The sequence below is a fragment of the Tachyglossus aculeatus genome, chromosome 18, assembly GCF_015852505.1.
Source record: "Tachyglossus aculeatus isolate mTacAcu1 chromosome 18, mTacAcu1.pri, whole genome shotgun sequence".
In the NCBI taxonomy this organism is placed as follows: domain Eukaryota; kingdom Metazoa; phylum Chordata; class Mammalia; order Monotremata; family Tachyglossidae; genus Tachyglossus; species Tachyglossus aculeatus.
The window spans coordinates 36,424,980-36,445,425 of record NC_052083.1 but is presented as its reverse complement, the minus strand read 5'-3'; the positions used below and the strand labels follow the sequence as shown (position 1 = coordinate 36,445,425).

General features: G+C 57.4%; 1 protein-coding gene across 5 annotated transcripts in view; it reads left to right on the top strand.

Annotated features, from left to right (window-relative positions):
* SLC6A9 (solute carrier family 6 member 9) overlaps positions 1–20,446 on the top strand; it is a 48,282-nt gene that overhangs the window by 18,330 nt on the left and 9,506 nt on the right. For 2 of the 5 annotated variants that reach the window (XM_038760553.1, XM_038760550.1), the window contains exon 1: positions 13,184–13,319. In XM_038760553.1, the coding sequence (XP_038616481.1) occupies positions 13,284–13,319 (36 nt within the window). In that variant the 5' untranslated portion in view covers positions 13,184–13,283. Of the gene's footprint in view, positions 1–3,798; positions 3,867–6,795; positions 6,918–13,183; positions 13,320–20,446 lie in introns of those variants that run through there. The other 3 variants (XM_038760554.1, XM_038760551.1, XM_038760552.1) reach the window with 3 other exon arrangements.

Here is a 20,446-nt window from a genome sequence, read left to right as displayed (position 1 = left end):
CCATTTTACAGATGAGGTAACTGAGGCACAGAGAAGTTAAGTGACTTGCCCAAAGTCAGCTAAGTGGTAGACCTGGGACTAGAACCCACAACCTCTGACTCCCAAGCCCAGACTCTTTCCACTAAACCACACTGCTTCCCATAATAATAATAATTATGGTATTTGTTAAACGCTTCCTATGTGCCCCGCTGTTGAGTAGGGACCATCTCTATATGTTGCCAACTTGTACTTCCCAAGAACTTAGTACAGTGCTCTGCACACAGTAAGTGCTCAATAAATACGATTGAATGAATGAATGAATTAATGAATGTGCCAAGCACTGTTCTAAATGCTGTAAGAGATACAAGGTAATCAGCTTGTCCCATGTGGGGCTCACCCTCTTAATCCCCATTCTACAGATGAGGGAACTGAGACACAGAATTTAAGTGGCTTGCCCAAGGTCACACAGCAGACAAGTGGTGGAGGCGGGATTAGAACCCATATCCTCTGACTCCCAAGCCCGGGATCTTGCCACTAAGCCACACTGCTTCTCCAGTATCTATCTATATAAATATATGTATGCATTTATATAAATAATTCTATTTATTTGTTATGAAGAGAAGCAACGTAGCTCAGTGGAAAGAGCCCGGGCTTTGGAGTCAGAGGTCATGGGTTTGAGTCCCAGCTCTGCCAATTGTCAGCTGTGTGACTTTGGGCAAGTCACTTCACTTCTCTGTGCCTCAGTTACCTCATCTGAAAAATGGGGATTAAGACTGTGAGCTCCCCGTGGGACAACCTGATCACCTTGTAACCTCCCCAGAGCTTGAAACAGTGCTTTGCACATAGTAAGTGCTCAATAAATGCCATTATTATTATTATGTGCATATACCTATAATTTGTTTTATTTGCTTACATGTTTTGATGTGTATATATCTATAATTCTATGTATTTATACTGATGCCTGTTTACTTGTTTTACTTGTTTGATGTCCATCCCCCCCTCTTTCTAGACTGTCAATCTGGTGTGGGCAGGGATTGTCTCTCTTTATTGCTGAATTGTACTTTCCAAGCACTTAGTACAGTGATGATGAGGACGGTATTTGTTAAGTGTGTGCCGAGCACTGTTCTAAGCACTGGGGTAGATACAAGGTAATCAGGTTGTCCCACGTGAGGCTCACAGTCTTAATCCCTATTTTACAGATGAGGTCACTGAGGCACAGATAAATTAAGTGACTTGACCAAAGTCACACAGCTGGCAAATGGTGGAGACAGAATTAGAACCCATGACCTTTGACTCCCAAGCCCGGGCTCTTTCCACTAAGCGACACTGCTTCTCCAAGCTCGAGTGTTTGACACAGAATAAGCGCTTAACAAATACCATAAAGAAAAAAACAGGAAAAAAATGACGCTGTCCATGACTCTTACCAGCCTTGGGGGTTGAGGGGTCGCAGGGGATTGAAGAATTCCAAAGGAAGGCGCCTGCTTTCCAAGTGCTTACAGTTGAATAGGGGGAGGTAGACCAGACCTTAAGAAAGGCCAAGAAACACAGAGCCCTACACATCTGCAACCCCGGGGGTCAGAAACATAATAAAAGCATAACCAACTGCAGCTGTAGAGACGCGTATTTAAGTGTCAGGTGAAAGGGGCCGTAGAAAGGGAGGGTAAAGAATGAATAGGGGGAGACAGAGATTGTACAGACTGAAGCCAGGTGAGATACTCTTAGTGAACTGGGCATTTTCATTTGTTCCGAAGGCTGGTCTGGAAAAGGAAGGAACACTTTTATCTGAATTTTCCCCGCTCCTCTTCTAGCCACCTTAACATCTTTCCCTATTCACTTTGCAGTCACCTAGCCAGGAAGGACTGTTTCCTACCTCAGCTGGAGATTGGAGGAGATAGAAGCAAAACTTGTGAGAGTAGAGAGGTGGAGATAAGGGCTCTGACTGGATCCCTGCTGATACAGCCCCGCCCAGCCCAGGGAGAGGAATATTTCAGGCTGTTTTATGCACCCATGTTTATTTACTTTCTCACTCTTTCTCTTTCTGTCTATCCTGTCAGTCCCTGGTTGTTTCTCTCAGCCCAAATGTTGTTGCCTGCCTCCTGATTCTGTGTTTTTCATCACTCAATGATATTTATTGAACACTTACTGAGGGTAGAGCACTATGGTAAGCACTTGGGAGAGTACAACAGAGTAGGTAGACACATTCCATGCCCACGGAGTTGTCTTCCTGTCTGTATCTGTCAATCTGTTTTGAGGGAAGGCGCTCAATCTCTATCTCTTTGATTTGTCTCATCTGTCCCTCTGTCTGCATGTTTGTCTGTCTTTTCTGTTGCTCTCTGTCAGTCTGTTCTTTCTTTCTCATTCTTTCATGGAACTGAAGAGGGGAAGGATGTAGAGGGCACCTCAAACACCTGTTTTCCTGGGCACTGCTCTTGCCCCTTCCTGCCCTAGTGGGGGGCAGCTGTGTCTTTTCCTCCAAACTACTTCCCCTTCCTCCTGCCCCCCATGATGTTTGTTTTGAACTTTCAAACTCCCCTTCACTCCTAAATCCCTGTGGTTTGGGCAGTGAAACCGGGAGGTTGATCTGTCCAGCTGGCTGGCTGTCAGGTGGGTGGCAGGAAGATGCAGGGTGCATTGGCAAAGCCACCCTGGCTTCACATGATTCTACCCAGATCTGGGCAACATCTGTCTGGGTATATGTGGGATGGTGAGATTGTGGAGCCCCTCTTGTCTCCCAGCCCTAATACAGTACTTTTCACCACTTGTGAAAAAGTGAGTCCAATTCTAGATTCAGCTTCTGCTTGCCTGGGGCTCTGGGTTCTAATTTTGCAGCCTGAAGGGCTCTGTGGTTGGAAGGCAGGAGGACTGAATGGGGACTGGGTTTACCTATGCTGCCCTTTACTTGGGATTTCAGTTTCTCCATCTGGTAAATGGGGAGAGAAAGGTCATAGAGAAGCAGGGTGCCTAATGTGTGGAGCACGGACCTGGGCATCAGAAAGACCTGGGCTCTAATCCCAGCTCTGCCACATGTCCACTGGGTGCCCTTGGGAAAGTCACTTCGTTTCTCTGTGCCTATTACCTCATCTGTGAAATGGGGATTAAGATTGTGAGCCCTATGGGGGACGGGGACTGTGTTCAACCAGATGAGCTTGTATCTACCTCAGTGCTTAGTACAGTCCTTGGCACATAGTAAGCGCTTAACAAATACCATTAAAAATAGCAAGGTGACCACTTTGCAGATAGGAATGGATCCCACCCTTCCCTATCCACGGAGGTGAATTCCTGGAACAGGAACAGCAGTGACTATCTGGAACTGTCTTTTTTTTTTTTTTTAGAGGATGGTAGCTCCCATCTTTGATTCCCACACCTCCTTCCACGGGTTGAGGGTACCTACAGTATCCCAGGGGCCAGGACTGGAGAAATCTAGGGGCTTGGGTGGAGGGGGTGGGCTGCAATGGCACTTCGAAGAGGGAAGAGGTGGATGTGGGGGGTTGCTTGGGAAGGGGAGGGAGACCGAGGGGCCGGAGGTGCATTTCTAGAGCCAAATGAGAGTCGCTGGGGAAGCCATCTGGAAGCCGCCTGTAACTCAATTCCCCTGGAGGAGGAGCCTGTGGTAGTTTAGCAGGAGGGGGGTAAGGTAGAGGAGGAGCAGGGGGAACCGCTCAGAGGGGGAGGGACTTGGCCGCGTCCTTAGCCTTCTACTGTCTCCAAAACTTTCACCAAACTCCCGGTCTCCTCCTCCCACCCCCAAACCAAAACACAACAAGTCCAGGAGGAGGTGCGGAGCAGGCTGGCTTTGGCTGATGCAATTTTCCCTTTAAGCGGTCTACCTGGGCATCTCACGGCCGGACCCCGGCGCCCGCCGGGCGAGGAAGAAAAGCATGGTAAAGGTGTGTGTGGTGGTGCGGGGGGGGCATCCCGAGTCAGGGGTGGATGGGGAAGGGGCGCTGCGGTCCGGGCGCGTGTGCCTGTCTGTGTGCTTTGGTGCGGACACGTCTCCTTCCCATCTTCAAAGCCCCGGTGAGCGTGGGTCACAGTGTGGTTCCCCTTGGGCGTTTGAGTGGGATGTGACGGCCCTTGTCTGGCTCCAAGTGTCCTCTGCGGGGTAAAGGCGCCTGCCTGTGAGTGGACGTGCCAACGTTATCCTCTCCGAATGGCATCCGTCTGAGCCCATCTATGCCCGGGACTGGGTTGGTGTCTGGATGCCCATCTTGCATCGCCACCTACCTGAGCTAGTCACCGGAATACCCGAGGATTCTCCGACCTTGGGGTCTGCATCCATCTGTCAGGAGAACGGGTGTGTGTGTCTGTATACGTGTGTGGGAGGGATGGAAGGGGGAGCACAGTGCAGACCTTAAGCTGCTTACCTGTTTGTGCCTGGCCCATTTGGACGGGAGGGTGTGTGATCTCTCCCACTGTCCGTCAGCAGCAGGCTGGGACTCCGCAGCCCTGTCCTGTCATCGGTCAGTCCCCCTGCGCCTGTCCGTCCCGGCCTTCCCCCTCCCACCTTTCCCGGTGTCCCTGGATTCCCTGGATTTGTCAGGGATGGTCCAGCCCCCCGCCCCTCCGGGACACTCAGCCCAAGGGGAGGCCGGACACCCGGCCATCGAGGGACGGAGTCGGGGGGGGGGGGGAGATGGACATCTCCCGGCCTCCCTGCCTCCCCTGGCCGGAGCTGGAGGCCGGTGGCCTCCGCAGGTCTGGCTGGGGAAGCCGAGGGGGCCGGGCGGGGGGCGGGGTCCCGGGCATCTCCGGTACTTTTCCACGGCGTGTGCCCGCGGGGGGGGGCGCAGGGGGCGGGCCTTAGCGCCTTAGCGCCTCCACTCCAGCTGGGGAGGCCAACACGTGGCGGCTGATGTAATAGCCCCCACGCCCCCCTTTAAAGGGCCCGCCGCCCCCCTCGAGGAGCTCAGGGGGTGTCTCAGCCGCTAGTCCATCGCCCCCTCCGTCTGTCCACCTTTTCGGGGGTCCGCCGGGCCGGGTCCTCCTCTTGAAGCCTCGCCCTGTCCATCCTTAAAGGGGCCTCGCCCTCAAGCTGCGGCTCTGGAGTGGGGAGGGGGACAATGGGGAGCTGTGGGGTCTGCACTGCGGCTGGGGGAGGGGGCTAGTGAAGGGGAAGGGGAAAGGGAGGGGGCGGCCGCGGGCAAAGAAGGGGTCAACCGAGCATGCCCGGGTTAGCCCTCTCTTTTGAAAAGGACCTAAATGCCCTCCTCCTTCTCTCGGAGAGCAAAACTTACGGCAGGTGGGGAAACTGAGGCACGTTCCAGGGGGAGGGGAGAGCCTGGCAGAACTCCACGTGAGTAGCCAAACCCCTGCCCTGCCTGTCCGAGGACTTCAGGGTCACCACGGGAGGATTTCTGGAGTCCGGAGAGACCCTCTGTAGCTTGGGATCCTTCTGTCTCAAATTTTCTTTTCCAGGAGGGAGAGTCTGGCCAATCTTGGTGTGGGGAAGAGGCTTCGTGCAGTGCTAAGGGATGGAGTGAGGCGGGGGACAACTTAGGGACTGTAGCCGCCATCCTGTCACCACCTGGAAACAATCCTAGACGTCTTTTGCATGAGTAAATCCCCTTTGCCTCTTCCCCAGAGCTCACCTGCAGGATGTTCCCAGCCCAAGGATGGAGGGAAGGGATTCTGTGCTGAGTTGGCTCACCTGGTTTCAGGGCCCAAGTCCAGGAGTGTGAGAAGGCCCAGGATACTCCCAACCAATATACCCCACTTCACAGAAGTGCCCAATCCAGTTCCCACTGCCTCCTGGCACCCTGCTCTCCCACCCTTATTCATTCATTCAATCGTATTTATTGAGTGCTTACCGTGTACAGAGCACTGTTCTAAGTGCTTGGGAAGTACAAGTTAGCAACATATAGAGACGATCCCTACCCAACAGTGGGCTCACAGTCTAGAAGGGGGAGACAGACAACAAAACAAAACATATTAACAAAATAAAATAAATAGAATATGTACAAGTAAAATAGAGTAATAAATACGTACAAACATATATACAGGTATTATGCCAAAGTGCCTCCCGCCCTTGCCCAAGACAGGAGCCTGCCTGAGTGGTGGAGGTCTCCATTAAGCAGCCATAAGGCAGAGGTTCAAGTAGATTCCTAGAAAAGGTTCCTGGGCACCAGCACCCGACTCTAGGACACTTGGGAAAGGCCTCTGCAGACAGGGCGGACCAGTGGGGAAAGCTCTGGCCTCAAAGTCCCAAGATCACTGCTGCCCAGGTGTCACCCAGACAGGGGCCCAGAGAAGCCATAGGACAGTAAGAGGGCCAGAGTGTGTCCTTGACCCAGGGGACCATGGGGAGTGGGACGGGGGGATGTTGGTCTGAGCTCTCCCCTTAGGAGAGGGGCCGGAGGAAGGGCTGGAAGCATCTAGGCCTTCGATGGAGGATTTGGATCAAGTCCCAGTCCTGTTTTTATTTCTTTATTTTGCAGAACTGGGCATCTGGAGGCTCAAAAATAGATTTCCCCCCGGGAGGCAAGGGCTAAAGATGAACGGGGCAGAGAGAGGGGAAAGGAAGGGACAGGAGGAGACATAGGGCATGCTGGGAAGGGAAGGGATGGGGGGGCAGGGATTTGAGTGGCGGTGGGATCTCAGGTGGGGGGAGGGCGCCGACTGCTTGCTAAGGGACAGGGGGCCGTCACACTGCCTGGGTCAGGCCCTGAGGGAACAGGCAGCTCCGGGCCCCTTCCCAAGGCCCAGGCTGGGGCCTGGAGAGGAGACAGGCTCCCAGGCCGCCTCCCTTTCTTGGTCTGGGGCCACAGCAAGCCGGTTCGACCACCCCCTTTATCCTGCTCTACTCTGCTCTGCCCCCAGCTCTCGATGCCCACCGTCTGAACGGAGCTGGAACCAGAGACTGTGTCTGCCCTGCGGGACTCCAGCGCCCCAGAGCGCTGCCTGCCTTCTCCATGGCTGGCAAGGGTGGCACAGGGATGCTGGTGAGTACCCCGGAGGCAGGGATCAGGGAGGGCAAGTGCGGGCGGCGCAGGCCAGCTGCATCCTCGCAGGCCATGCCTGGGTTCAGATCGCCGGAGAAGCAGGCCGGTGCCAGCCCCGCCAGGCAGCGCGTTTCATCTTCTCCCCCTCACACTCCCTTCCGGGCGCCGGGGCTGTCGGGCCTCCGGAGGGCTGGCGCTGCCCCCGTGCTCTGGCACCTTGGCCCCTCATCCGGCGGGTTCAGTGGGCGTGGCCAAGAGGAGCCCAGGGCAGGAGGGCAGTGCCAGGGAGCGTGCACGGACCTGCCGAGAGGCCGGGGGGAGTTCCAGAGGCGGGGGGAGGGGGCTCAACTGGCCCTGGCTGGCAGAACAGGGGTGCCCCCCCGGGTGGGGCCAGAGTGGGGAAACGGAGCATGTGCCGAGGAAGCTGCTAAAATTGAGTTTCTCCCCCTGGTCCCCGTGGCGGTCCTGGTTCACCAGACCCACTTCTCCCTCCTCTTCTCCTCTGGGCGTTTCCCGGGCCCGCTGCCCTCTCTGGTCCATGTAGCCACGTGCCCCAGGCCCAGGGCTGGAAGGGAGGGGCTCAGGGCTGGGAATAGGGCAGGGAGGAGCCTGGGGATTTGACCAGACACGGCCCGGCTCTCTAGCTCTGCTCCCCAGGGTCATCCATGCTGGGCTCCCGGGTCCGGGGCCAAGGCCAACACAGGCTCCCCTCCCCACACACCCACACACCCAAGTGTTTATTTCGTCTGTCGCCTTCCCACCCAGTTAAAGATTGACCCTGACCACAGCAGCTGGCCTCCGGCCTGGCCACCCGAGCTCCCTGAGGGGTAGGCTGCCCCAGCCCAGCCTCGACTCCAGCCACTCATTTGGATCAGAACTAGAAGCCTGAGGGACCAAGGGAGTCTTGTTGGGAGAGACCCCCGCCCACACCCGGGGAGAGCTCAGAGGCCCCTCAGGGGTCCAGTTGATTGAACAGAACCTCTGCCCTTTCCCCCTTCCCCCTTCCCTGCCAGATCACCAGGGGAGCCCAGGAGAGGGCCCTGAGGTCAAGGCATGTGCCAGAGAGGTGGGTATCTTCAGCTCAGGGTCCCCTGCATACATAGGAACTGGCCCCACTGGGACACTTCATGAAGCAACTCCCAAGAAAGATCTGATCTGGTGCCCATGAGATGATTCCTGGGAAGTGGCATCTTCAAGAGCACCCACTGGCACCCTCAGGTTGGGGTGGTCTCTGGGGACCCCAGATGTCAGAGTTGAGGGCCCTGAAAGTGTCCACAGATGACCCAGCTAACTTACACTGCCCCTCCGACAACTTCCAGAGAGGAGTCACTGAATGAGACGCCAGGTTCTGGGCTGGTCCTGCTCCCTCTGGCTCCTGGATCTGATCTGATCTGATCCAGAGCTGCTGGAGTTGGTCTAGGGGTGGAAGAGGCCAGTCTCTGGGGCCTGACCCCTGCAGGGCCCAGGTTGGGGTCGGTTCACCTTTAACAGGTTGGGAAGGCGACACCAGGCAGGTACAGCTTCAGAGAGGAGGAAGGGAGTCGAGGGAGAGAGGACAAGCCAGGAGGTGCCAACCGTAGTTCCACACCGGTCACCTCAGAGACTTGGGCCAGGCTGGGTCACTGCCCTCTGAAGGCACCAAGGACTGCCCCAGTTTTCTGGCTTCTCATCACTTGCCTGGGCTCCGGTCGGCTTTCCAGGAATCCCGGCAAGCGGGGGCTGGAGGCAGAGTCTCAGGAGGACACCACAACTGGAAGAGAAGCAGGCAAGCATGAATCCTGGAACCGGGGCCCCATCCTGATCTTGGGTCCCTGCTGGGAGGCCAGAATTGGGCAGGGGGCAGCAATCCCTGCCCCCAAGCCCGGAGTCACTGCCAGGAATCCTCTCCCTGTCTCAGGATCCCTCCCAGGAATCCCCTCCCTGTCTCCAGATCCCTCTCAGGAATGCCCCCCCTGTTCCCCGATCATTTTCAGGACTCCTGACCCCAGATCACTCAGGAATCTTGGCCCTGAGGCTCTGCTTTTCCACTTTCCCCTGTCCAGGCTACATCTGTGCTCCTGTGGAGCAGGCTCAACCCCAGCCGTGGGAGAGAAGAGAAATAGATACAGAGAGAAAAAAAAAACAGAGAGAGAGAGAGCGCACACACAGGGTACTGGCCTGCAAGGAAGTTGAAGCCCCTGGAGGTCTAGCTCCTAACTCCTCACCCACCACCCTGGGCTTGCTGGAGAACGGTTCCAGGCACTCTGGTGCTTGGATTCCCCATTACTGAGCCAAGCTGGGCTCTGCCACTCTTCTATCAGGGACCAGACCCCAGAACACCCCCAAGGTCATCCTTGATTCCCAATGCTGAGCTGGGGCAACCCCTCAAGAAATCTGACCCAAGACACACTCCCCTCCAATGCCAGAGGGCAGGGAGATGGGTGCTCATGGGGAGTCCCCTGCCCATCATGAGCAGTTCCTCGCCTGGGGGCCCCAAAGAGCCTGGGGTGGCCCAGCAGCCCATTTCTCCTCCACCCCCCTCTTCCTCCTTTTTCTCCTCCTCTCTCCATCCCCTAAGGGCTCCTGGGACCAATGAACTTAGCAGAGAGAGCCAGAGGGCAGCAGGAAAGCAGGCATTGTTAGGCGAGCAGGAGCCAAAGGCAGAGAATGTCAGGTTGGAGGGGGGATCAAGAGTGCCCCCCGATGACTTCCATGCTTGGCACCCAGTGCCCCAACCCTGCCTCTCCCCTGCCCTGCCTGCCACAGCGGTGATGCGTCTGGGGGAGTCCCGAGTTCTCTGAGCCGCCAGCCTCAGTGGCCGGCTGCTGGATCCCATCAGGCTGTTGGTGCCCTCATGGCGACCAAACCCCTGAGCAGCAGGCCAGGGGCCCCCGTGGGCAGCGGGGCCACGTGTAGAGCTCACATGTGGGCTCCCCCCACCGTTTCTGGCCCAGATGGTCTCCGCCGGCCGGTTTGCCTGTGCACTCATGCCTCAGTGCCTCCCGGGACATGTGCTCCCGGGAGGCCAGCTGGCCGTGCTGCCTGTGAGCTGGGCAGCAGCTGGGGTGCTGGGGGGCAGGCAGGAATGGGGGCTGAGCCATCAAGGGGCCCAGGCGCTGTTATCATCTGATACCATGGGAGCTCAGGAGCTTCCCCTGCCCGGCACCGGGAATGGGAGAGAAGAATGTTGTCAGTGGGGCAGAGACCAGCAGAGCCTCCCCGAGCCAGGAGGGCAGGCAGGAAGACCAACTATTTGATAAGGATCTCCAGGAGGGGAATAACTGGAGCCTGGCACTCCGGTCCCCCCAAATTCCCACCACGGCTGTCTGTCCTGCCACCTTCCCACGGTGGCCCCAGACCACTAACTGGCCTCTGAGCCTTCCCACAGCCACCCCCAGCATCCCTATGTCCATCAGAGCAGGGTCCAGATGGCTCTCCCTCCTGTCTCTCTCCTGGCTTCTCCGCTTCCCTAGGCCCGGTGCATGAGCCTCCAAGGGCGCCCAGTGGGCCTCTGCCCTTAAAGTGATGGTTAGGTCAGAGCAGAAGGGGCAGGTCCCCATCTCCCTGGTGGTCCACAATTGGGCATAGGGGAGGTCCAACCCCCTGGCTTTCACTCCCTGGGGGAAAAGACTCCAAGGCCCCTGGCAAGAAAGCCAGAGGTGGGGGCCACCCAGGGGCAGGAAGATCGAGGCACAGACCCTAGAGAGGGGCAGGTGGGCCGGCTGGGTGTTTTAAATAGCCACAGGAATGTGGGTCCAGGCGGTTCCAGCTGGAACCGGGCCCACAGACAGGGAGGATGGGTGAGAGGCAGGGCCGGGCTGGGCCCGGCCTTTCTGTGAATGAGCAGCCGAGTGATCGGAGCCGCCGAGGTGGCCATCAGGGCAGCAGACCAGCCCCGCAGATTGGCCCCGCAGCTCCTTGCAAGGCCAGGGTCTCCCTGGGGAGCAGGCTGTCCGTGTCCTTTGGTAGAGAGTCTTGGGGGTCTGCCCTGGCTCTGGTAACCTCTCAGGCCCAGCGATCTGGCTTGGTTTCCCACCTGTGTCTCAGACCCAGAACGGTCCAAACTCACAGCCCAGCAACCCCAACTCTCTGCTAGGGAGGAACAGAATTGACCCCCACCTGGTTCAGTTCCTTTCTTCCTCTCCTTGGCTGATGGTCCCACTTCCTGGAGAGCCCTGGGTTCACAGTTCAAGGTTTCAGGTGCAGCCCACGCTAACCCATTCTCAGTAGTAGTGTGGCGAAACGGAAAAAGCACAGGCTTAGCAGGCAGAAGACCTGGGTTCTAAGCATGGCTTAGTGGATAGAGCACAGGCCTGAGAGTCAGAAGGTCACGGGTTCTAATCCCGGCCCTGCCACTTGTCTGCTCTGCGACCCTGGGCAAGTCACTTCACTTCTCTGGGCCTCAGTTCTCTCATCTGGAAAATGGGGATTAGGACTGTGAGCCCCATATAGGACAGGGACTGTGTCCAACCTGATGAACTTGTATCTACCCCAGCATTTAGAATAATGCTTGGCACATAGTAAGCACTTAACAAGTACCGTCATTATTGATCCTGTCTCTACCAGTTACCTGCTGTGTGACACTGGACAAGTCATTTCACTTCTCTGGGCCTCAATTACCTATAAAATGGGGATTCAATGCCTATTCTTCCCCCTAAGACTGTGAGCCCCATTTGGGACAGGGATTGTGGCCGACCTGATTAACTTTGTATCTACCCCACGGCTTAGAACAGTGTTTGACATGTAGTAAATGCTTAGAAAATTCAATAAATAATAATAATAATAATAATAATAACGTTGTCCACTTAGGGCTTTGGGGAGCCTGATCCTCCTCTCAGCCCCCTTAACTACTCTCCTTCCCTGGCTCTCACACCCCACTTCCCCCCATCTCCTCTCTTCCCCTGACCCATGGCCTGCCCCATTTCAGCTTCCCTTGTTTTCCCTCCAGTTTACACTCCAGGCCAGGCCCTGCTGGGGCCGATGGGTCCTTTACGCCATGGCACTGAGACGGCCCCCACTGGGCTGGGGGGCCAGTTGGGGGCCGGGGGAAGCATTTGCCCAGCAGAGAGGGACTGGGAGCAGCTGGATTCCACTAATGAAGCCTCATTAGGGCCAGTGCCCAGCTGGGCTGCTGCTGCCTCCTGCCCCCGAGGCCCAGCAAAGGCATCCGGTTTGGGCTCCGTGTTCTGGGCACTGTGCCCAGGGCAAGGCAGACAGAGTCTGGGCATCAGGGGCGACTTGCCCCTTCCCAAAGCCAGTGACCCACACGGAGCCTCAGGCTGTCCCAGGCAAAAGAGGGGACCCAGGCAGAGGAGGTGGGTGGACTGGTCCCCTGTCCCGTGACCTAATCACCGGGTCTCTGTTCTCCCACCCCTCCCTCCCTGGGAGAGCTATCTGTTGTGAGGGAGGGTCCCAGGTCCCTTCTGGCTGCTTCGGCTTTTCCTGTTTGGGCTGGAGGACGAGTGCTCAGTCTCCCTCTCCTCAGCACATACCCCAAACCCTTGCACTCAGCCTTGGTTTACCCCTCACCTTGGGATCCCTTCCTCCCCATCCCCCCAAGGCTCCTTGGAGTTAACCCCATTGGAACAAGAGAGGAAGTTGAGCTCATTGTTGGCCTCCAAGAGGGAGCCTATTTGTCCCGTGGTTAGGGGGAGGATTCGAACCCCAAGTTCTGAAGTGCTGAGGAATTGTAGTTCTGTCTTGGCTTAGCCTTCCCCATCTGTGCCATCCCTTTTCCCTCTTGGCTTGAAGTAGAATTGTGCCACCACCTGGGCAAAGTCTCTGCCCTCCTACTGCCCCCGGGGTCCCCTTCCTACCTCTGGACCCCCCATCCTGCCCTGGTCCCTATCCCTAATCCATTCCTGCCTTGTCCCTCCCCTCTCCCATCCATCCTGCCCCTTCTGCCACCTCCAAATCCTCCACCTGTTCTGGGGGTGCCGGAAGACCACGCTGTATTGGGGGAAGGGAGCATCTCCCCCACTGCCCTTGGGTCCCACACTCACTGTGGGCAGAGTGCAGCCAACTGCTGGACCAAAAGTCCCAGCTCACAGCTCCGACTCCCGCTCTCTCCCTCTCCCGGCGGGTGTGAGTGTTTGTGTGTTTTTTGTTCCGATAACTTGCTGGGAACAAGGAAAAAGCACAACAAACCCTGGGCCGTGCTCTGGAGCGCCCGGCTGTGCAGGGCCCGGATAGAGGGAGGGGGGAGCGGGGGGGGATCGGTGGTGGGGCAGAGCTCCGAGAGGAGATGAGGTGAAAGCAAGCCCAGCGCTGGCCAAGCCCGGCAGAGGAGAGGCAGCAGGAGCTCTCGGCTGGGTTGGCCCTGGCCGGAGCTGGCAGAGAGGTGAATGAGGCTCAGAGTCACCCACGCTCCCCAGTGCGAGCCCCAGGATGGCGGCCGAGGCGCTCTCCCTTCCTCCGGAGCAGGTCAGTCATCGCCCAAAAAGTGACCACCCCATCCCCAGCGCCGGGCCAGACTGGGGTGATCCTGGGATGGCGGGGAGAGGGGGAGACAGGCCGGGAGCAGGTGGGTTCCACGGGAGAGGCAATGAGGATGCAGGGGCCGGGGCAGGAGGAAGAAGGCGCCAAGCGAGTCGAGTCTGGGTGTTGCCCCCGGGCAAAGGAGTGAGAAGAGTTAGTTTGGGGGCGGGCACAGGCAGGGGGAGTGGGATTTGGAGTTTCCCCCCACCACAGCCCAGGGACCTGCTGAGAATCTGCTCTGTGTATCAAAGCCGTATTGTCCTGGCTCCCGGGGAGACGGGCCGGAGGTGCCCAGGAATTGTACTAATCAATACAGCCTCATTGTCTGGGCCACGGCAGTCACTTCTAGGGGGAATGGGGCGGGAGGGGGTGGGCACAGGGGCTATGGAGCAGGGGGCGGGGAGCTGGGTACATGGATTCAGTGGGTCCCGTGAACGGCTAGCGAGATTCGAGGAGAGAAGAAACACTGGGGATGGAATCCCCCTTTTCTGGAGGAATTCCTATCCCCTGGGTAGGGGGAGCTGGAAAGGGGCTGGTGGACACTGGGGCCTGGTGGTTGGTGAGGAACAGAGTAGGCGGGCACAGCTGAGACCCTAGAAAGGAAGGTGAAACTGTTCTGGAGGAAAGGTGGAGTGTCCCTTTCAGGGAGCCCAGCCTGGTCGTTGGTGGATCCTGGAGGTGAGCAGAGACAAGACCCTGCTCCCGGAGCTCCCAGGAGATCCCGGGGAGCTGAGCCCCGCACAGGAAGAGCCGGGGAGCTGCTGGTTGGCCTGGCGGCAAAGAGAGTTGGCCCCATGCATGGCCGGGTCCCAGCTGGGCTGTCACCTTCTGGGTGCCTTCCTTGGTGTCCTGGTTCCAGCAGAGAAGGGACGACCCATTCCCTCTTCTGGGGTTCTGGGGTCAGCCTCGCACTAACCTGGCTGCAAGCACCCACTGTTTGCACTGACTGAGCTTTTCTCAATTTGTCTGTGACAAGCGGCGATCCAGGAAGGGAGCTGCCTGCACCCCCGTGGGTGGCATCTCTCCCCCAGTGGGGCTGGCCCAGACAGGACTGATCATATGGGTAGTTGTTAGGACTGTTCAAGGAACTAGCCAGGGGGTCTTTCTGGGTGGAACTGGCACCAGTGGCGTGGGCATAGCTGGGCATTTCACCTGTAATCAGGTGATAGCTGGGCCGGCCCAGGGAGGCCAGACAGGGACCCACTCACTCTGTCAGCTGCTGTGGGCTAAAGTCTGGGCAACAAGTAACCCCTGGGGGCCTCGTTTGGGGATATTTCTTCCCGACTCCACCCTGGATGGTATGGTCTCAAGGTTGCGCCCAGGGTATGTACCGGTCTCAGGGTTGGGAAGCAGTCAGAGAGCAGGAAGCTGAGGCTTCTGTGGCTGAGGGACTCAGACTCACCTTAGGGGTGCACCCTCTTTCCCCCCCCACCCCCCTCAGATATTGAGGGGTAGATGTAGCGGGGAAAGAGGAAGCAGGAGCAGTGCCACCTTCCCCCACTACTCCCCACCCTCCCTGGGATCTGCTACCATCTTGGGCCACCGTGCCCCAAGGGAGAGACCCTTTTCTGACCAGAATGGGGTCGACCAGTGGCCAGGGCCTTGGATGGGGATGGGGGGCCCAACTGCCCCAACCAGCTCCTGACCAACATGGGGCTCCACCCTGGGGCCAAGGGGGCAAGGGGAATGCGTCCATCTCTGCCAGGGCCTGGGTGTCCACCGTGCCCTGTGGGGTTTAGATACTTGGTTCCCGGGGGCCCCAGCTACCTCTACTCAGGGGCCGGGGTCCCTGGAAGAGTTTGGGGATCCTGGAGCTGGGAGACCATGGATTCACTTCCCTTCCTAGCAGAAGTGGAGCGAGTTAAGACTGCAGCTCCCCAATTCTCTGCCACAGAGTGAAACCATGCAACTGTGCCAAGCCCTGCCTGGAATGAGGGAGTGAGGGCAACGCTAGGCTTTGACAGCTTCATCTGGGCCAAGCAGCCCCTAGATCCTAGTTCCCCCTGCCCCTGGCTCCTCCATATCCCCTGACCCCTTGAGCACTTTCATCCAGGTGAGGAAGTGGGCCAGGACTGATACCCAGTCAGTGGCTGATGGGGAAGTGCCGGGAGCCCTGGGGAGGACAGAGAAATGTCACAGGCTGGAAATCTGGACGGGAAATAGCTGCATTTTTCCACCTCAGGAAACTAATCGGAAACCCAGAGATTCAATGGACGGGAAGAGCCGGGGGGAGGGAGAGGGGGCAGCGGGGGGGAACTGCTGGAGAAAGGGCAGGACTGGAGTGGGGAAGGCGTGAAAGCCAGACAGACCTTCCTCCCTGGGAGATGTGGTCAAGCGTCAGCCAAACTGTCAGCTCCTTGATTGACTGATTGATCCTTGAGGATAATTATTGCTTCTCTGCTGTCCTCTTCCAAGCGTTCAGCGCAGCACTCTGCCCAAACTGGGGACGCTCACTCGATGCTTTGGATTGACTGAGAAGAGACAGGTGGAGGTTGGGCTGGGGCTGAGTGAGAACAGGCGCCTTGGCATCCTGAGACTGGTGGAGGTCGGGGGCAGGGGGATAAGAAAGGGAGGGAAAACTTCTTTAGCATCAGCTCCACACATTGGAGGGTCTGGTTGGCAGAGGGAAATGGGAGAAGGGGCAAGGAACCACTTTCGCTCCTTCTCCTCCCCAGGGCTGCAGCTGGACTGTGGCACCAACCTCTGCTAGCCCAGCCTTCCCCACTCCCAAAGACGGCTTTCCCAAGAATCCTCCGCCCTTCTGCCCCTCTCCCCCATCCCTTCCCTCTCACCACAGGACCCCGGCCGGGCAGGAGGTTTCCAGAGGCTGGCTGACGGTCCACGGGGCGGCCACGTAGTCAGCGTGGTCACCGTCCCTGGGACGGCGGTGGAAGGGAGGGCCCCTTGGCCAGTGCACGGCCTGCTGCTCCAGGGAGCCAGTTACGGGACAGGGCGGGGCCTGCAGCTGTTCCAGCTGTGCCATGGGTGAGGGGGGGAGCCAATCCCAGCAGGGATGTCCCAGGAAATGTGGAACACCACCAAAAGGTTATATCTTCCAATGGGAAACGCCCGCGGAGAGCCACAGCCTGCTGAAATGTGGTGACTGCAGGTGGGTGTTGTGTGGAGGAAGAGACGGGATTGCAAAGATTGAGCTGCAAAGAGCAGGAGGAATCCGCGGGCTGGATGGGCCGGGGGTCCATAGCTGGGACCTGAGGCCCCAGGATCAGGGGGGCCAGGGCAGAATCTCCAGCCACCTGGGATCCAAAAATTTAGGACACGTGCACAGATCAGGGAGGACAGTGCTTGGCGCATAGGAAGCATTTAACAAATACCACCAGTGTTATTATTATCATCATCATCATCATCATCAGCTTATGGGGTTTGGATAGACAAGGGTCCAGGAAGATTTGGGCTTCCAGGAGGGAGCGGTGAGATAAGACACCCCCCTCTCCAGGCCCAAAGCTGGACCTCAGCCCTTTCCTTCCCTTTGAGAAGCAGTGTGGCCTAATGGATAGAGCACAGACCTGGGACTCAGGAGGACTGGGGTTCTAATCTCGGTTCTGCCACTTGCCTTCTGTGTGACCTTAGGCAAGTCACTTCACTTCTCTGGGCCTCAGTTCCCTCATCGGGAAAATGGGGATTAAGACTGTGAGTGGTCTATGGACAGGGACTGTGTCCAGCATAGTTATCTTGTATCTACCCTAGCACTCAGTACAGTGCCTGGCACATTGTAAGGACTTAAAAAATACCACTTTGCTGGTGCTCCAGACCCGGGAATCAGCTCCCTTGGCACCCTGCCAGTCTGGGTGCCTCATGGTGTCCCTGAATGGAGTAGCTAGGGGAGGAGTCAGCCATGGCCCCCTGCACTGCCCCCGCCTTTATGCTTTCTCCAGCTTCCTGCAGGGCCCCCACGGGTGGGTTTGGAAAGCAGCTTTCAGTCTTGCTTGCTGAGATAGCCTGCTGGTCCCTCCAGAAGCTCTTTTTCTAGTTCCCAAGGGAAACCATGTGACCTAATGGACGGGAGTTGGGACTGGTTCTAATCCCCCAGCTCTGACGTCCGCTGCATGACCCTGGGGAAGTCGCTCCACTGTTCTGTGCCACCTCAGTTTCCTCATTTGTAAAATGGGGATTCGCTGCCAGTTCTCCGTCTCCCTTTGTCTGTGAGCCACAGCTCATCTGATTATCTCACATCTACCCCAGCTCTCAGTATAAAGGTTGGCACATAATTAGGCACTCAAAAAATATCACAATCATTATTGTTAAGGGACAGGCCCTCAGTGGGCTTCTCATCCACCAACCAGCTCCAACCATGACCTCCTGCCCCCACTGCTTCCCCCTCCCACCCCCAACTTCCAGGCCTATGCCCACATCTGGTCCTCACATCTCTCTTGTCTGCCTGTATGACTGGCTAAGTTGGCACGTGGCTGAGTGGTGTGCAGCTCATTGAAATGATCAGTGCTGTCATTACTGCTCACCCAGGCGGGCCAATGCAATTAACCAGGCTCGACCTGAGGCTGGGGGTACACCTCCCCCCAAACACACACACTGTTGATGCTCCCCCCATCAGTGCTCTAAAGGGGCAAGGCTGAGCTCAAAGGAGCTAGGGCTCTTCAGTTCCCGCCAGATCCCCCACTTCCTTTAGGCCGTAATGCAGAAGGGAGGAAGTTGCCATCTGGTCCTTTTCCAGCACCCAGCTGGCCTTCCCCAGAACTCTAGTTGACCGTGGCCACCCACCCGTCCCAGGGCTCTAGCTGACCATGACCACCCACCCTCCCCAGGGCTCTAGCTGACCGTGGCCATCGTAGGGTCCCTATGGAGCCCAAGTAGCCATCCTACAACCCCTCCCACGCCTTCTGCAGCAGCAACAATTCTCTATTGTGTCCCTAAGCAAACAGGCTTGGGGCAGAATGAGGTTATTATTATAGGACCCATAGCCCTCCATTTAGCCAGGCACCCTGGTGGTGAACCATTCTGCCCCAAAGTAGAGGAAAAGAGGAGCCGCTGTGGAAGGCCTTCCAGACTCACCGCCCCCGTCCCCCTCCCTATCTAAAAACAACAGTTTTTACTGAGTACCCACTGTGTGCAGAGCACTGTACAGAGCGTTTGGGAGAGCCCAATAGTGAGTAGACACAATTCCTGCCCTAAGGTAGTGAGGAAATCGATTAGTGGTATTTACTGAGCTTCTACTGTGTGCAGAGCACAAGAGCTTGGGAGAGTGCAATAGAGTTTGGACCACAACCCCTGCCCTCAAGGAGTTTACAGTGTTGCAAGAGAGCCAGACATGAAAATACATCTCAGGGAGGAGGAAGGACTGAAGTGTAAAGATACACACCTACGTGTTGGGGTGAGGTGGTGAGTGCTAAGGTGGTGGGGAAGTGCTGAGATGCCAGTTAGCCTGGGTAAGTGAGAGGAATCAGTGGTATTTATTGAGTGCTCTGTACAGAGCACTGTACTAAGCTCTTGAGAAAGGAGATTCCGATAGGGTTGGTAGACACATTCCCTACCCGCATGGAACTCAGAGAGATGGAATTTCAAAAGGGTTTTGGTGACAGGGAAAGCGGTGTTCTGCCGGATGTGAATGGGAGACTCCGTGCAGTTGCCCAGAAACTGGAGGCTGGAAGGTCCTGTTCCTTCTCCACATCAGGCTGCAGGTCTGAGGGCCAGTGCTCCTGGGGGAGTCTCGGGATGGCAGGGTGTTGTGAGGGAGGTGATTCCCAGGGCTTTCCTGTGGTGGGGGGGCGTAAGATGTGCCTAGACACCCCACTGTATTGAGCCTCTGCGTTCTCCAGGGCCACGTCCACAAGGAGATGGGAAAACATGCTGGGGGTTTGTCTCACCCAGCTGTTGTGTGTGTGCACACAGCCAATGCATCGCTTGGTGTATATCACGATGTAGTTTGGCCCCAGGTTGAAACTCAATTTGATTATCTCTAGGTCTCCAGGTTGGGGTCTGCGTGTCCCTCTGTCTCATTATGTGTGAGAGTGTGTTTCCTTGTCTGAGAATATCTCAGTGCTGGGTGTCTCTGCATAGTCTGACAGTGGTTGCGTCTCCTTGTCTCTGTGCATCTCTCCGTGTGGGGGGGTCTTGCAGTGTCTGGGGGAGACTTGTTTGGTGGTCCACTGGGTATGATTCGGTTTAAGGGTTTTTTCGTGGCATTCAGTCTCTGAGCGTGTGTCTCTGTCTCTGACCAGCTCCCTCAGATCTCCCTAAGTGAACCAGCCAGGGCTGGAAGGAGTTAAATAGGAGGACTGGCTGGGCTGGGGCTGGATTGGGGGCAGGAAGAGAGCCGGGCAGGCTGGCTGTGCAGAGAGGTGACTGTGTCCAGGGCAGTCCGGGCCCTTCAGACGCCTTCTTGTAGGGGCTCCCCTGCCACCCTCGCCAGCATAGACTGCTCGACTGGATGTCACAGCCTCTCCACCTTCATGCCAACGGGAGAGTGAAGGAGGGTTCAGGACAGAGCCCCCCTGCCCATCCAACCCCCAGGCCCCAAGGATCAGAATTTCCCCAACAGCTGACCACACCTACCAAGCCTTGGTAGTGGCACCCCCCTACCACCCAGCCTTCACCCTCCCCCACCATCACACTGCCAATACAGCACCTCCACACCCTCCCAACCAGGAACCCCCTACCGTTCAGGTCCCACCTCCACCTCAGGCTGGCCGACCTCCCCCGACCGCCCCCCATATTAGCAGTGCTTCTCCTGCCGGGACCCCCCAGCCTGAAACTCAGCCCAGTCTCCAATCTGGCTTCTGATTTCTCGCCCCACCAAGAAATCACCCCCAAGCCCCAACCAGCCCAACCCATGCCTGGGACTACCTCCCCTACAGCCTAGGTTGAGGGGCGGGGCGGGATGCCACTCTTCCCCTCCCTGCCTTGTCACTGCCTGGCCAGGCCCCGCGTGCTCAGCCTGACGATGCGGTACGGTGGGTGGGCGGGGGGGCCGGCCCGCACACAGGCCCCTTTGTGCCCAGCCCCAGCTTGGCTCTGCTTGGTATGAGACTCCATGCCGAGGGGAGGGCCGGGGGAGAGGGGAGGGGCATGGGCGGTGGGGGACAGAGGGGGGATTGGGGGCC